Below are 17,237 nucleotides of genomic sequence, written 5' to 3'. Positions count from 1 at the left end.
TGGTAAATCCTCCCCAATGACAATCCATCTTCACTCGTGTTTTTTTTGTAACAGACGGTGAATGCTGGCCGTCAAAAAATAGGACATCACATTTTGGCCTCCCATACAAGCAAAAGGGGCTGTTTTTAATGGCCAATTTTCGGAATGGCATCTGTGAACTAACGTCTGCAAAAAGTGTGGGGGGCCATCAGCCCTGGCAAATTTGCTATCATTTATACCAGGAACCAGGGACTGGACCAGATTTCAAAGTAGGCGCATGGACCTGGCGGAGGATGTGCCCAAGGCCTCATGCACATGACCGTTGCACAGTTTTTGCGGCTTGGATGCGGACCCATTCACTTCAATGGGGCCGCAAAAGATGCGGACAGCAATCCGTGTGCTTTCCGCATCCTTTGCTCCGTTCCGTGGTCTGCAAAAAAAATATAACCTGCCCTATTCTTGTCCGTTTTGCGTTATATTTATGGCTGTCTGCGCCTTTCTGCAAAATGCAGGTTTTTTTTTATCTTTTCAGCTTGCTGCTTAGAAAACAGCACTGATTCAGGCCTCATGCACATGTCCGTGTTTTCCGGTCCGCAAAACACGGATACCGGCCGAGAGCCTGCCGCCATTTTTTTTCACTCCTTTATAAATGTCCTATCCTTGTCCGCAAAATGGACAAGAAAAGGACATGTCCTATTTTTTTTTATGCAGGACAGCAGAACGGACTTACGGATGCGGACGGCAAATCTTTTGAAGTGAATGGGTCCACAGTCAACCTGCAAAAAATTGCAGATTGGATGCAGATAAAAGCCCTCAATGGGAGGAGGAACTGAGGCGTTTTAAGAGCTGATTTTGAGGCAGAAGAAAAAAAAAAGCTTCAAAATCAGCACCAAAAAAACTCTACAAATGAGCTTGTTTTTTGGTGACTGAAAAACACTATAAAAACTAGTTCCCACACAGCACGCAGCTTTTATGGCGGTTTTTATTTTTAGACAGCACATTGTTTCTATCACTGTACACACACGCAGGGTGATACCCAGCTTTCCACGTCACAGACACACTACTACTCAGTCAGGGCGGCTGTGACAAAAGACAAGCGCTCGGTGGGCGGGGCATTCAGGAAAGACACCGCGTGACGCTTTGCAACCGGCCAATCGCGACAAGGGCGGGATCGTCGTGACGTCACTCCCCACCGCGGCCATTTCTGAAGCGTTGAGGCTGAGGCGAGTTCTTCCTTTGTGTCTTCTGGATCCCGGCAGCCGACGAGGAAGCAGCTGACGTCCGGCTCCTAAGCTTTTTCATTCACAGTCGTCCAGTTCCACGATAACCGCAGGTGAGGGGCAGCGAGCCGTGTGTGTGTGTGAATGTAGCGCTGCGTGTGGCGGGCTCGGTTATCCCTAAGATGGCGGCCGCGCCTTTGTTCTCTGAGGCGGTTTTCCCTTCTGAAGGCCGCCGCCGCCGCAGAGCCCTTTTCCCCGCGTTACTTTGAAACTGCAGAGTGTAAATAGCAACTTCCAGCGCTATGTGCCGGGGCCTGTGCTGTCTGGCTGCCGCGTTCCCTCGCAGGGAGGACCGTGTCTTTATCTCAAAATGGCGGCGTCATCTTCTTTCGGTTGCGCAATTAAGCACGTTCCTTCCTCTTATGCGCCGCTCAGATTTAGTCTCCAGGCCCTTCCATCGCCCCTTTTTTTGGTCAGATGGGTTCTGTATTACAGACGATTGCTTTTAATTACTTACTATTGTACCGTGATTGTCCATATTGCCTCCTGTGCTGGCTTTATTCATTTTTCCATCATAATCCTGGCCACCGGCGAGGCCGTGCCTCTTCCTATACAGTGTAACTGTGACCACCGCTGTCGTAAACCCCCTGGATACGGGCAGTGTATAATGTGATGGGAAAATGTATCGTGCCAGTAAACGAGGCAATATGGACATTCACAATACATTAGTAAGTGCCTTGTATTAAAGGATGACTCACCTTTTCATCCAAAAAATCAATGTTAGCATATGTTACTGCTTCCGCATTAGGCTACTCTCACACTTGCATTTGGTGCAGATCCGTTTGTATTACCTTTAACATAGCCAAGACGGATCCGTCTTGATCATCATTGAAAGTCAATGGAGGACAGATCCATTTTCTATTGTACCAGATTGTCATAGAAAACTGATCCGTCCCCATTGTCTTACATTGTGTGTCAGGACGGATCCGTTTGGCTCAGTTTTGTCAGACTGACACCGGAACGGAGGCAAACGGATGAATTCTGAGCGGATCCTTTTCCATTCAGAATGCATTAGGGCGAAACTGATCCGTTTTGGACCGCTTGTGAGAGCCCTGAGCGGATCTCGCTAACGGGAAGCCAAAACACCAGTGTGAAAGTAGACTTGAGCATAAAGCAATCTTTAGTTTCTTCACTTACCACTGGTTTCCTTGAGTTTTCCCTTTAGGGTACTTTCACACTAGTGTTTCTTTTCCGGTATTGAGTTCCGTCCTACGGGGCTCTATACCGGAAAAGAACTGATCCGTTTTATCCCCATGCATTCTGAATGGAGAGAAATCCGTTCAGGATGTCTTCAGTTAAGTCACTGAACGGCATTTTGGACGGAGGAAATACCGCAGCATGCTGTGCTATTATCTTCGTCTAAAATTCCGGATCAGTTGCTGGAATGCCAGATCCGGCATTAATTTACATTGAAATGTATTAGTGCCGGGACCGTCCTTAGTTACGTCTGTTTTGAATCCTACATTATGAGGATCTTCTCAAGATGGCTCCTGCCAGTTCTCTGGGGCCATAACTGCTTTCCCTCACTTCCCATACACACTTGCTGTAGCCGGCAGCTTCCTGCCAGCCAATCAGATTGTATTACTGAGAGACACGCCTCCTCACTCTGAAGCCTAATGCAGGCATGCAGTGTGAAGGACCGCCCCTCTTCCTAGCCGGAGACAGATGAGCCATAGCAACGGTCTCTTAAGGGAGCAGCGGAAAGGGACAGAGGACATTAATAGTTATTATAAGGTAATTACAGATCTTTTGACAATCATTGACAGACTAACTCAGGTATACATGCCTAGCTCTAATAAACTAGCAAATAAAGTTACCCTTTAACTTTCTCTACGTGATAAATGCCATTTGCTGAAGTGAGGCAACCCCTTTAAATGAGTAATGAAGCATTTCGTGCGCTGATGCTCCCCCTTGCCCTGTTCTGTATTACGCAGGACGAGGGCTTTTTTTTGTTTACATTTTTACGCTGCTTGACGGAGGCTTCCTCCTAGCGGTGTTCCTGGGGATGTCACCGGCACTGACGGGCAGGGTTTAGCGTTGCCCTAGCCATTTAAGAGGCTATGAAAGTGTTAAAGCCGGCCCTTAGTGCCAGTGGCGTCCCTGGGCTCACTGCTAGGCGGAAGCCTCCACCTAGCCGTGCCCATAGGGAGCTCAGTACATCGCCAGAGCTCCAAAAAAAAGCCCTGCACTGGGAATGGGGGAGCATTGGAGCATAAATTATCGGCCTGAAAGTTCACAAATTATCGGTATCGGCTCTAAAAAATCAAAATCGGTCGATCCCTAGTTTAAACAAAGTGCAGAACCCCTTTAAGGCCTGTTTCCCATTTTGGTTAGTGATGCAGCAAGCTGTTCAGCTTCCCCATCCAGCCCCATTCACTCTAATGGCGACCGGCGGCGATGCTGTCTGCATCCACAGTTACGTAGTCTGAATGAGCCCTACGTTTTAGTATGTCTATTTTGGTGTCTTTCCATGTGGGTGTCAATGTGCTAGGTAATTGGGCATATTATTGATATAATTTTATTCTTTTAGGCATGGACCGAGATTACGGACATGGATCTTATGGTCGCGGTATGGATAGCTTTGCAAATGACAATGCTACTGAGAGGTAAATGGTTGATATTGTATATTTTAGGAATAATAAGTCTTATGCTTTCACATTATAATTTACTCATAGTAAACCTTTGTTTCTGTTGCCCACTGCTTACATTCAGAGGCTAACATGCCTAGTTGCGCTCTCTGCCAGGAAGTTGATACGGTTGCACCCAGTTCAGCCAATGCTCTGTGAACTGAGGAGCAAAGGCACGAATCTCTGCAGAGCATTGCTTCAATTGGATAGTTATATCTTCTTCTCATCTGAGAGCAGGACGGACTACAGTGTACATTCGGCATCCCGCTGCTGTAAACAAGTCTGAAAATGCCAAAATAAAGGGGTATCCGATTTTTTTTTTTTTAGTTAGCTCCTATCCATAGAATTGCTTGTCTGCAGTCCTGCCTGCTCTGCTGCCCTATTGTTCCCAAACACTTTGTGTCCTAATCAGACCGGAAGTGGCTTGGTCCCATGTGGTGATGACGTGCTGTTCTAGCACACATGCCTGCTGAGACCAATGACGTGGCACAGCGGTCACAGGACCAGCCGTGGTACTGCAGGCAGGTTTATTGGGCACTGGTTCTAGGGATTGGGTTGGATGACTTGCAGGCCACGCAGCCTGTTTAGTGGTTTGCTAATTAGAAATTGAAGTAATCTGTTTTCCCATTCAAATATAGCTCGAAGGGGTTCTCTGGGAATTAAGAAAATAAAAATACTTAAATATTTATTTTAAATATAATCCCAAATACTTTTCATTAGTTATAATGGCTCGTTTTGTCTGTGGAGTAATCGTTAAGAGAAATAAAATGGCTGTGGTTCTATTAGCCCACATTTCCTGATCATACAGCACAAGTTACTTCACAACACTGAGGTAAAGAGCTGCCTCATCCTCCTCTCTGCTCTACTTGTCAGGTATTATAATCCTGAATACAGATAAGATCTTCAGCTGAATCTCTGTAGGAATAGAGTTCATGAGGAGGCATCGAGTACAGAGGAGGTGGGGATGTGGCTGATGGGCAGCAGCCCTTGTATGCAGTCTCCATTCCCACAGTATGTCCTCTCTGTACTTCATGTCTCCTCATGACCTCCATTCCTACAGAGATTCAGCTGAAGATCTTCTAAACTGTATTCGGGGTCATAATCCCTGACCAGTAGAGGAGGATGAGGCGGCTCTTTATCTCCGTGTTCTGAAGTAACTTGTCCTGCTGTGTGATTAGAACCGGTTTTGTGTGTACTAATAGGACGGCGACCATTTATTTTCTCCTATTGATTGCTCCCTAGACAAAATGAGCGATATCGGCTCATTTAGAACTGATGAAAGGTGTTTGGGAATATATTTATAGTAATATTTTCATTTTCTTAATTCCTGGAGAACCCCTTTAAAGAATTAAAAACTAAATGTTTACATGCATATTCTTGGGTATATGCTAGGATAATGTTTTGACAAATCACTTAATCTTTACTACCTGGTGTCTTCTACCTTAAAAAAAAAAATATATAAATCCTCCTATTCCTTACTGTGAGCCCTTGTGTAATAACACCCAAAAGTGTGAGTTCACCCAGATGGGTTTTGTTCCACAATGTAAAAAAAAAGCTAAATTAAAGGAATTGAAAGGGCCTCTTTGCAAGCAATAGAACCAGGCCAATCCGGTTACCAGGCTGCGGCAGATATGGTGACGGCAGACTACGGATCACCTGTACTGCAGATGTGAAACTGTCACTGTAGTCACAGCAGCATTTCCTATGTCAAATTCAGTTCTGTACGCAAGAACTGTAAAAAAACTAGTGCTAGTCGATCCCGTCTGTCTTCTCACATACTAGTGCCATTATTTCCCTATAAAGAAGAACCTCCTTTCAGCAGTACTTGGCCCGTGTTCAGTTTGCATTGTAGAATTAATGCCTAATGCTGCTGGTATTACGTGTTTGTTAGAAATTTATGTAAAATGATTTCCTTTCTTAGAGAAGCTGAATAAGCATTTGGTACTTAATGGAATGCAAACTAAACTAATATCTAACATTTCAATGTTGACCAAACCTTCCAGCTTCTGGGAGCTTTGCCTTATAAACGACTGAACCTTAAGATATTAGGTTAATGTGCATACTGTGTAGGATTTAATGTATAGTTGATAAATGTCAACTGATGCTTGATGTTTTGTTCTGTATCTTTCTGGAAAGCTTACCTCTATTTTTTTCCTCACGTCAATTTTCCAGGTATGGACCTTATGAGTCTTTTGACTCGAGGTCTGCTGTGGGTGGGCGAGATCTGTACAGATCTGGCTATGGTTATAATGAATCCGAACAAGGCTACGGAGATAGTTATGATGGTCGATATGAGAACACATACCGGAGTAGCGTTGACTCTTATGACGGTAGAAACCAGGGCGGGTCTAGCTGGGATCCGTCTTTCACACGAGCAAAAGTGAGGACTGGGTTTATGGAGGACAGAGGAAGAGACACTTACTCTTCCTACGGCGCTTTTTCTTCGCCCTATATGAAGCCTGCAACAGTAGGCTCTCGGGGAAGAGGAATGCCTGCTTACCCCGACGGTGGCTTTGGCGGCAGAAGCAATGATGCTTTTGGAGGACCAGCAGCAGGCAGAGGCCGTGGCAGAGGAGGAGTAAGTACAGAATCTTCTTAGATTCTTTTTGATAGTCACTTTGAATTATTTGAAGACCAGAACTTTAAAATGGCATATTGCCTATCATAGTCTATTGCTTGGAGGTTTGTGCACTCCCAGTGTGAAAACTGACTTTTAAAGAAGTAATGCTTTAAAGGTTCAACTGGGAACTTGCCTATAATTGCTAAATTCTTTCCATGTGAAAGAAAATTAAAGTGATATTATTTAACTAGTATATACTATGTTTACAAGGAAATACAGCCTTCCTTGTCCTTATTGGAGTAACATCTAAAGAAAATAAATTACAAAAGGTTACATGAAGACCTTTTTGAAGTTCTGAGTAGGTTAAAGGTGCAATGTATTGGTCAAATGTATTATCAGAATTTCAAATGAGTTTAGTATTAGTGTCACATTTATCCTATAGCCTCAGGCTCCCCCTTCCCTATTGTAGAACCTTTGAGCTTTCTAACTGCCCCGTGTGTTGGTCCTGTTGGGTGTAAAGAAGAATTTGTGGTGCTACAAGCCACTATTTACTTCTTGCCGCTAATAAAATGAAAATCGCAACCATCACAAGAATTCTGAGGCGGTCAGGCTTCTTGTGGTCATTGCAAGTCACTTGCGTGACTTGCTCTATTGGAGATCCTTGAGGTATCGCAAGACTTTATAGCTCTGGCGTGACCAAAAGTCAGTGGTGCCCTTTATAGGGACCCATTTATGGAGCCGACGGCGTATAACACTTTTCACATATTAAATGCTTTTTGGTAGCGGTCAGTTCCTTTTATCTTTTAGTTACTGATATTTACCCGACTTGCAGTGATTTTTTTCAGGGAGCTAAAATGGAGTGACGAGGAGTATGGGTTTTGTTTACCCCCAATCGATAGTTGATAGGGCTTAAAGGGGTTTTCCAAGGTGTTTTTTTACTGATGACTTGATGCTTGAGCGAATTTGTCTTTGGATCCTAAAGACTGTTTGTTCAAAAACTACGTTGTTAATGCAGTTTCCGTAAAGCATTAGTGACTTCAGCCTGAAGTCGCACAAGACTTTGATGAATTACTACTGTATTCCTATCTGCGCATTTAAAACATTTTAAAATGGGAAACCGAAGTGGGCTTTGGTACTGAAGTACCAGCCAGTACGAAAGCCCACTTTGGATTCCTATTTTAAAATGTTTTAAATATGCAGATAGGAATACAGCAGTAATTCACCAAAGTCTTGTGCGACTTTGTCCGAGACAGTTGGCCTACATGGAGCCAATACATTTTAATGTATGGAAACTGCATTGACAGTGAAGTTTTTTTAATAAATCAACCAAGCCTACTGCTGACCTATTCTCAGGCTCTCATTGGTGGGGGTCAGACACCAGACACCCTCATCTATCAGCTGTTTGAGAAGGCAGTGGCCTTCTCTCTGCTTTTCCTAGCCTGTGTCGTTGTGTGGCCTAGGAGCAGCTCGGCGCCATTCAAATGACTGCGGCTGAGCGCAATACCAAGCACAGCCACAATACAACGTACGGCGCTGTGCTTGGTGAGCTGTAAGAAGGCATGAGTGCTCACAGGAGCTCCGCTACCTTCTCAAAACAGCTGATCGGCAGAGGCCCCAGGTGTCGTCAGTATAGGATAGGTCCGGGATCAGCAAACTTCAGCTGTTGTGAAACTACAACTCCCAGCATGCTCCTTTCCCTTTCGTGGCCGTTCTCTGAACTCCCACAAAAGTGTGCATGATGGGAGATGTAGTTTTGCAACACCTGGAGTGCTGGAAGTTAACCCCTGGGATAGGACATCAGTAAAGAAGAATACTTGGAAAACCCTTTTTAAGGTTCAAAATATATATTAAAAAAACACGAAAACTTGATTTAATGCAAACCTACCAAAGTAGAGCTCAGTTTCCTTTTTGACCCAAGGTAGCTTTTTAGCTTTAAGTATAGTATGATGCCTTAATTTAATTTTGTGAAATGCATTGCACCTTTAATAAGTATTTGCAAAACTTGTAATGTTTAAGTTTTATTTTTTTATACGTTAATGTTTTTTGGGGCATGTTTTTATTTTCTTCTGGGTTTTATTTAATGTTTTGTAACTCTTTACTTATCAGTGTGGTTCTGTTTATTGCTAGTTCCACATGGTTTGTAAAGGGATACCCTTTAACCGTATTGGATCTTGTCAGTAGTTTAACCTGTTTTTTGCACTGATTGTAGCAACTTGGCCGTGGCATGCGCAGACCCGGAATGTTTGACTATAAGCAGCAGTCTATGCCAGGTGGCATGGCACGAGGGATCAAGAGGAAGATGGGCCAGCCTTTCAAGTCACCCATAGGTTTTGGCAAAAAACAAAAGTTGAACAAACCTGGTGGAAACCAAAATGTAAAAAGTACCCCAGCACCAGGTAATGACATTTTAATGAAAAATATGCTAGAGTATTTAGTGCAATACAAATGTTGTGAAATGTTTGGTTAAGGCTATGTTCATACTGTTTTGGGGTTAACACTTTCCATGTATGTGCTGGAAAAGCTGCACAGCATACTGCAAACATAGTTGTAGCTATAGGCCCTCAATCTAGGGGAGGCCAAGAGTTAGCTTGAAGTTTGCTGTAAAGGGTTACCGGCTGTTACAGGGGCACTGGGAGGCTTTTAGAGATAAAACAATTTGTATTATCAGTTTTCCACAGGATAGGTAGGTGGTAAATATTAAATAACTGTGATGGGGGGAGGTGAAAGGAGCAATGCACTGAAGTTTGCACTACCCATCCCTTCAGAGGGGACTAAACACTACGGTCTCTGGATTGTTGGGGTCCCAGAGGCTGGTCATGCCACTCCTGCTATAGATTTATCATGTAACCTGGGTTTAGGTAATGTTTACTTTTCGTGAATTCAGTTGACAAGGATGGGGTTAGTTTATTTGCTCCGTCAGTTTACATATTGCTCCAGTTCTGTGCTCTACTTACACTCTTTGTTCTTTCAGAGCCAGTCGATCCAGAAGAGGAAGAGAAGCGCCGCACAGAGGCTAGAAGAGAGAAGCAGAGGCGCAGAAGAGAAAAGAACAGTGAGAAATACGGAGATGGGTACCTATCGTCTTTTACTGTGGCCATATGTTTATTTTAGGAGGATCAGATTCCAACTGACTTGTAGTGACGATTGATTCCATAATCTGTATATCAGAATGTATTTGAGTCGTTAATATCGGTGGAGATTATTCTAATGCCATTAGTGGCTCGGCAGTAGTCCGTTTCTGGCCACCATTCTAAAGTGCTATTCAAATCAGTTATGTTGTATCTGATTCAGTGGCTGGTATGTTTTGGCAGTGCCATGCCGTATACCTGGCAGCATTCTGATTTAAAGGGCTGTGCTAAGTCAAAAATCTCCGGTCTACAGAATAGGAGATAACAAACTGATCAGTGGGGCTCCAACTCTGGGGGTGGTGGGGGGTCCCATGGATCCAGAGATTGGTGGTCCTGTTCCCCTATAATAGTGATGGGTTGAGCAGCCCCAGTTGTCTGGAACCCAGTGGTCCACCCCTACCGATCAGTTATACTTATCCTTTGAACCATTTTAAGCATTGTGTTCTCGCTTGTATCTATCATTTTAACAGAATTCTTTTTGTAGTACAACATGACTTGTAGATAACAAAAAAGTCAGATGCAGGATATCCTACCTGGAATTGTCATGGACACTTGCAGGTCACACCTTTAAAAATGTGATAAACATTGAGCAAAAAGTCACATAATTGAAATCCTCTAAAACCGCATGTAAATGAGGCAGGGAAATTCTGTGATGCTTGTCATGGTGAGTCACTCCTTGGCAGCACCACCAACCAAACGTACAGGGCGGAGTGCCAGCAGCTGAGACTGGTCCTACCCACCTATACATCCAATAAAAATACAAATACTGTGGCACTTCTATAAAGCGACATGTGCTTTATTCACCAAAAAGCGCAACATTTTGTTTCACTCCATGGAACCTTTTCACTGCTTGAAAAAGGTTCCATGGAGTGAACCGAAACATTGCGCCTTATTGGTGAATTAAACACGTCACTTTATGAAGTGCTGCGGTATTTGTATTTTTATATATATATATATATATATATCTCTATCCATATCCTGCACAACCAATTTGATAGGTGTGCTTTTCCTGATTGCTTGTAAGTGTTCTAGGATTGGTTATGCCATGTGCCTATCCTGTTTAAACTGCATTTTTATCTGATTAAGTGCTTGTATTTCCTGGAAATGCATTATTTTTCTGCCTCCTCTGCATGTAGGTTTAGAGGATGAGGCAGACAACACAAGTTTGACTTGTAGATATTTTTATGCCCCCCCCCTCCATTTGCCCAAGTAGCTTTTTATTAGAGCTGTCATTGCTTGACACAAATGAGCTGATCTATTAAATATGTAATGGTGAAAAGGTTAGATTTTGTAGTTTAAAAAAAGATGTTCTTAATATTTTGGTTTAAAAAAGCAGGAAAGGGGGGACCAGAAGTTTGGTTCTTGGTGGTTTGTCACTGTCGTCCCCCCACCCCCGAATAAATATTCTAAAATGTCAAATTGTATAATTAACCCCTTAAGCACTTATTAACTATAAACTTTATTTTTAGAATGGCCTTTACATGCTCCTTCTGCAAGTTCAGATCTTTTGATGAAAAGGGTATTGAAGAACACTTGGAGAGTCAAGCTCATCAGGAAATGTTGGATCATATTCAAAAGCAAACTAAATTTGACAAACCAGTCATGGAGTTCCTGCATGTAAGTAGAGTAGTTATTAAAGTGTTTTTCCAGGCTCTGTTAATTGCCCTTTAATTTTATCCAAAGATCAGTTTATCTTTAAAGGAAACCTGTCAGCTCTGAGGGCAGCATAAAGTAGTGACAGAAATGCTGATTTCAAGTGTTGTCACTCGAGCTAAAAGTGGTTGCAGAGAACCAGCATCATAATCATTGCAGCCCTTGAAAAGAGTCCAGTCTACCTGAGAAGTCCTGGTTATTCATAATCTCCTGCTCTCGTCCATCTGCTGATGGTTGGCAGTTCTCTCCTAGGGAGAAAACTAGGTAGAAGACTGTCAGTCGTCAGCAAGAATTCATGAATAACCATGACTCTTAGGCGGCTGTGACACTTTTCCAGGCCCAGTCTGCAATGATTGTAATGTCGGTTCTCGGCAACCACTTACTTTTAAATGACAGACTGCTAAAATCAACTCGCCTGTCTCTACTTTATGCTGGCCATACTAACTGCAGCATTAGGGTCCATTCGACACCTGCAATGTGCGATCCGCAGTTTGCGGACTGCACCTCAGACACTATATAATAGAAAATGCCTTTTCTGGTCCGCAATTGCGGACAAGAATAGGACTGGTTCTATTTTTTTTTTTTCAATGTAAATGTTCACCCAAACTTCACTAAAACCTATTCTAAATGTGGTACAGGCTTTTAGTTTAGCAGAGGGGAGCTAGCGCAGGCAGGAGTTTGATTTTGATCCTGGAGGAAACCTTGAAAGGGTTATTCCATGAAAAGTATTACTATACTTTGAGTAGGGCACTTCAAATACATTCAATGAAGAAAATATTTTTTAACCCCCATGTTTTCCTGATTGGTAGCGCCCTCTGCTGTTCATTCTGTTCAGTGGTGAACTAACATGCTTGGTAGCTTCCCTGCTTCCTTCTCCCTGCATGTGGGTGTAGTGATCTCATAGTGAAGCAGGTGAGGTGGTCCAGACACCATTCATCTCTTGTAAATATATAATAGAGCTTCCTCTGTAGACAGTGGTGAAGAAAATTGTGAGGGCATTACCCACCATATGTATCGGGCTGTATGAGGGACTGTTTTCTATGCAGGGGAACAAGGGTTTGTGATGCTCCCTGGAAGAAGCAGGTCATTGTCTCATGAGGTACTCGGTGGGAGGGAAGTCCTGCGGATAAGCCAAGGGGCTAAACTCTGTTGCAGCCCTTGCAGACGAGCGTTAGTCACGCTGTGAGTCTGCAGCGCGGCAGCTCCCGGCCTGAACTCCCAGCGCTGCCGGGGGTCACGTAGCATTACATTGATTTATGATGCTATGTAACCTGGAATGGTATATAACTGACAGCATTATGCCAGTGTTGTCCAATACATTGCAGAACTGTAGGGGTTACATAGAATTATACTGATTATATGATGCTATGTGACCCCCTGGCGCTGGGAGTCCGTTGACAATTACACCATACTGTGTCAATGTAAACGGATCCGTCTCCATTGACTTACATTGTAAGTCAGGACGGATACGTTTGGCTCCGCATCGCCAGGCGGACATCGCAGCGTTTTGGTGTCTGCCTCCAGAGCGGAATGGAGGCGGAACGGAGCCAAACTGATGCTTTCTGAACTGATCCTTATCCTCTCAGAATGCATTGGTGCTAAACTGATCAGTTTTGAGCCGCTTGTGAGAGCCTTGAAATGGATCTCGCAGGCAGACCCAGAAACGGCAGTGTGAAAGTAGCCTTAAAATCCAGATACTGGTTTTCTTGATCAGTTATGCATAACTTTATAACCCCATGAGATTTGTAATTAACAAATATGTAGCCCTTTAACTTTAAAATGCTGACCTAGTATCTGGCAGTAGTGGCATAAAGTTTAACTATACTTGGCTACAAAAAAGACACAGGAAGAACAGTTACCACAATTTTAAGCCTTTTACTAGGCATAAGTTATGATTTTGGTTTAAGGATGTGCCTTATATTTACTAATCACTTAGGTCACTGTGTACTGTGGAAGAGACTAGCTGCTTTGGTAATCTTAGTTGCATCGCAAATCCATGGATTTTGTAGTGTTTGACAACGGGAGGATTAATTTTATCTTGTCTTATATAGGAATGCATAGTAAACAAGTTCAAGAAAACAGCTGCGCGCAAAACACAATCTGTCCAAAATGAAGCTGCAAAAGTCCCAGATAAGGATATCATGGAAGGTAAAGTGTTTTTTTTTTTCCTTGAAGCCTGGCATGAAAGGAGTAGTTAATCATATGGAAAGTGTGGTAACCTATTAGGCCCTGCCAGAGATTGGGGGGGGGGGGGGAGAAGAATCGTTCCCTCACAGGGGCACAATACCGGAAATGAACTGATCAGTTTTATCCTAATGCATTCTGAATGAAGAGCAATCCGTTCAGGATGTCTTCAGTTCAGTCCCTCTTAGGTTTTTGGCCGGAGAAAATACCGCAGCATGCTGCAATTTTCTCAGGCCAAAAATCCTGAACACTTGCCGGAATACCGGATCCAGCATAAGTTTACTTTGAAATGTATTAGTGCCATATCCGGCATTAAAATTTCCGCATTGACTGATCTGTTCCGGTCCGTGCATGTGCAGACCTTTTAAATCTCTCTAAAAAAATACTGTTTTTCTGGATGACAACCGGAAAGACAGATCGGTATTGCAATGCATTTGTCTGATAAATGCATCAGATTGCTGGATCCGGCAGGCAGTTTTGGCAACTGACTGCCTGCTGGAATCCTCTGCTGAAAGTGTCAAAGTACCCTAAGTAAATCAAGTTTTTCTTGATTGGGGGGAGGGGGGGGGGTGGAGTTATGGCTTGTGGAATGTGACTGTAAAAGGAAAAAAATAAGTTATAGGTATTGGTATGCAACGCAAAAAAAATGAGAAATTGCTTGGTCATTAAGGCCCAAAATGCATACAGGGTTAAAGGGAACCTGTCACCCCATGTTATAGAGCAGGAGATGCCGAGCAGATTGATAGTTTTGTGGGAAAATATTTAGTAATACTTGTAATTTATAAGTTTAAACTCTTGATCTCAATTGTACACGTGAACACCATTCTGTGTGCGGACACATAGTTGTCAGTTGCTGATAATACCTCCTCCGAGAGCATTGAAATCAAAATGGCAGAGATCTAAATGTATGAATGACATGTTTTACTGAATCTTTATACAGTTTTGTGGTAAGTCCTTCAACATTTGGGTTACTTATTCTGGAGCTGCACTCCAAAAACAATGCCACTGCAGCCTTGCATTTTATATTATTAAACAATTTATTTTTGCCTTTTTAGGAGTTAATCCCGATGATCATATGACAAAAGTTGAAACTGTGCATTGCAGTGCCTGTAGTGTGTATGTCCCTGCGCTGCACAGCTCTGTTCAGCTGCACCTCAAGTCTACCGACCACTCAAAGAGTAGACTGGTAAGACGTGTGTTTTTTTTTTTTTTTGTTTGTTTTTTTGGGTTCTATAATGTAAGACTGTATATAAAACTGTTAAGCTTATATTTGCTAGATAGGAGACGTGTGGGAAAGCATGGCAGACTGGATGCATCCATGTATTATGCCAGCTACATAAGTTTCCTCTGCTGGATCAAATGCAGAGTAGATGGCTTTCACCCAGCAGTAATGGCTGATCACCTCTAACACCTCATTTGGAATGAATCCCATAATGTACGCATCTATGAAAACATAATCACAAAACATTTTTCTTTCTAGGCCTATAAAGATCAAATTAAACGTGAAAGCATTTTGACAGCTACAAGCATCTTAAATAATCCCCTTGTAAAGGCGAGATATGAACTGTATCTGAAGGTAAGCTAACCCAGTAGAATAAATGGGCATATCTCAGTTTATGTTCAAGTAACTGATTACTGCATTTTGACAAAATTGTCATGTGAATGAATGGTCTTAAAAAGTAGAGGGGTAAATGTCAAAGGCCCCTTTACATTGTTCAACAATGGGGCAATTATTGGGAAGGAGCATTCCCAGGGACACTGGTTCCTGATTTCCTTTTGTGGCTGTTGTCAATCACCTGATGGAAAAACATGCACCATACATTGTTTTTGCTCCTGCTACTCTGCTGCCCAGAGACAATGAATCTGCACAGGGGTTATGTTTTTGCTTGTCATCATATAGTGAAAGTGATTGATGCATATAATTGCCTGCTGTGCACCCCCCCAAGTACAGGAACCCTGACTTGGTGGCCTGGGGTAGTATGTTTAGGGCAGTGTGACTGCTGTAAGTTGCTGTGTGATGGACATGGGTTTCTCACTTGGGTTTGGGTGCTGTCTGAGAGGTGGCAGGGAAAAACCTCGGCTGTCAATTGTTGGCAAATGTGGCCTGTAATTATCTTTTAATTGTATATGTGGACTAGACTACTTTTTTGTTTTCTTTAAATATACATTTTTGGTGTTTGCGCGGTGCTGCAAGCCATAGTACTTAATTGGCTATATTTTATTTCAAGGGTGAAAATCCATTTGAAATTCAGCCTGAAGAAACCACAGCTGACTCTGTTACTGAAGATGCAGCTGAAGTTCCCCCTGCAGAGGATGGTGGCGATGCTGTCGTAGCCCCTGTCTCAGAAGATTTTACATCAGACTGTCTTACCTCTACTGAAGGAAACTAGTTATGATACTCGAAGGCAAATTCATCCCTTTTTTTTTTTGTTTTTGTTTTTTTTTAAACTGTTGTGCCATCCTATTTTAAACCCTGGCTTTGTGGGATATGAAATTAATGTTTGATGCTTTGCAAAGTTCTATATATAAAAAAAAAATAATTTTTTTTCCTTTAAAATGTTACAACTTCATACCATGAGTTTGATTTCTCTTGCATTTTTTTAAACAGAAACTTATGTTTGTTGGTCAGGACCCATCCTGATGTTTAACATGCCAGTTTTATTTTCAGTCTTCTATTCTAGATTGTAAAATTTTTATTCTGAAAATGCTGTGAAGTCTTAGAGTGTATTTGTACAATGTTGGACAGTTAATGTGGTTTGTGACACAAATTGTGGCATTGTAAAAAAAAATTTTTTTTCCCCCCCTGTTTTTGCTACTTAGATCTTTGTCTGATAACTAAATAAATCTCAAACTGTTCCCCATCTTAACATTTAATTATTCTAAAACTAGCATTTTCTGGGTCCCCTAGTTTGTCTTGTAACCCATATTTACCTTTGGGACAAGAACATGCAGGCTTGAAATTGAAAGGCTTCTATGTAAATAAAGTTTCATTATCGTATAATGGGATTATACAGCTTGCTGATACACTTTTGCTTTTTATTCCTTAATATTTTCAGATTTATTTGCATGGTCTTTTTCTACCACCAGAAACTGAAGGCTTATGCAGACTAGCTCCATTCAGCTAAGGGTCCATTCACACAACCGCAATTCTGCGTAACGGAATTGTGGCCCCATTCATTTCTATAGGGCCGCACGATGCCTGGATCCGGAAATGCGTTCCCGCTGTTCCGGGTCCGCATTTGCGTTCCCGAAAAAAAAAAGAAAATAGAACATGCCCTATTGTCCGCAATTGCAGACAAGAATAGGCATATTCTATTAGTGCCGGCGATGTTCAGCACATTGCCAGTGTCCGTGTGTTGCGGATCTGCAAAACACACACGGATGTGTGAATGGACCCCAAGGATAAGCTGAGCCAAATCCCTACATATCTCTTGTCCTGACTGCTCGCAACAGTGGGTCAGTTTTACTAATCCTGTGCAATAGTTAGAAGGCATAAACCAAGCAGTCTTGTCTTAGTGGCTCATGCTGTATGTAAACTTTGTGTTATTAGACACTTGGCTTTTTCTTTACCAAAATTTTAGTGCAGGTTCACCTCCTGTCCATTAAAGAGGACCTTTCATCACTCCTGACATTCCTGTTTTAATAGTTTCATGCATTTCCCATGTAATAATTCTAGAGCATCTATTAGGTCTGTATGTTTTGCCATTCCTTTATTATTTCTACTAGAAGTTATGAATGAATCGCTATTAGCCTTCAGTAAGGAGGGGGGGGGGGGGTGTCCTTACACAGACTCGCTCTATCCAATCAGTGCTGCCATTTTCAGTCT

The 17,237-nt window shown here is 42.6% G+C and overlaps 1 protein-coding gene across 1 annotated transcript; it reads left to right on the top strand.

Moving 5' to 3' along the window:
- The first annotated feature begins 1,147 nt into the window (after nt 1-1,147).
- On the top strand, nt 1,148-16,420 carry ZNF326 (zinc finger protein 326). Its single transcript, XM_040408658.1, has 10 exons — nt 1,148-1,312; nt 3,790-3,865; nt 6,059-6,464; nt 8,656-8,842; nt 9,418-9,517; nt 11,044-11,191; nt 13,279-13,375; nt 14,467-14,597; nt 14,892-14,987; nt 15,640-16,420. The coding sequence occupies exons 2-10, from the start codon at nt 3,792-3,794 to the stop codon at nt 15,799-15,801; spliced, it is 1,401 nt and encodes a 466-aa protein (XP_040264592.1). The 5' UTR covers nt 1,148-1,312; nt 3,790-3,791; the 3' UTR covers nt 15,802-16,420.
- The last annotated feature ends 817 nt before the right edge of the window (nt 16,421-17,237 follow it).

This window comes from Bufo bufo, chromosome 9, assembly GCF_905171765.1.
Source record: "Bufo bufo chromosome 9, aBufBuf1.1, whole genome shotgun sequence".
Lineage (NCBI taxonomy): Eukaryota > Metazoa > Chordata > Amphibia > Anura > Bufonidae > Bufo > Bufo bufo.
This window is presented reverse-complemented; position numbering and strand designations above follow the sequence as displayed.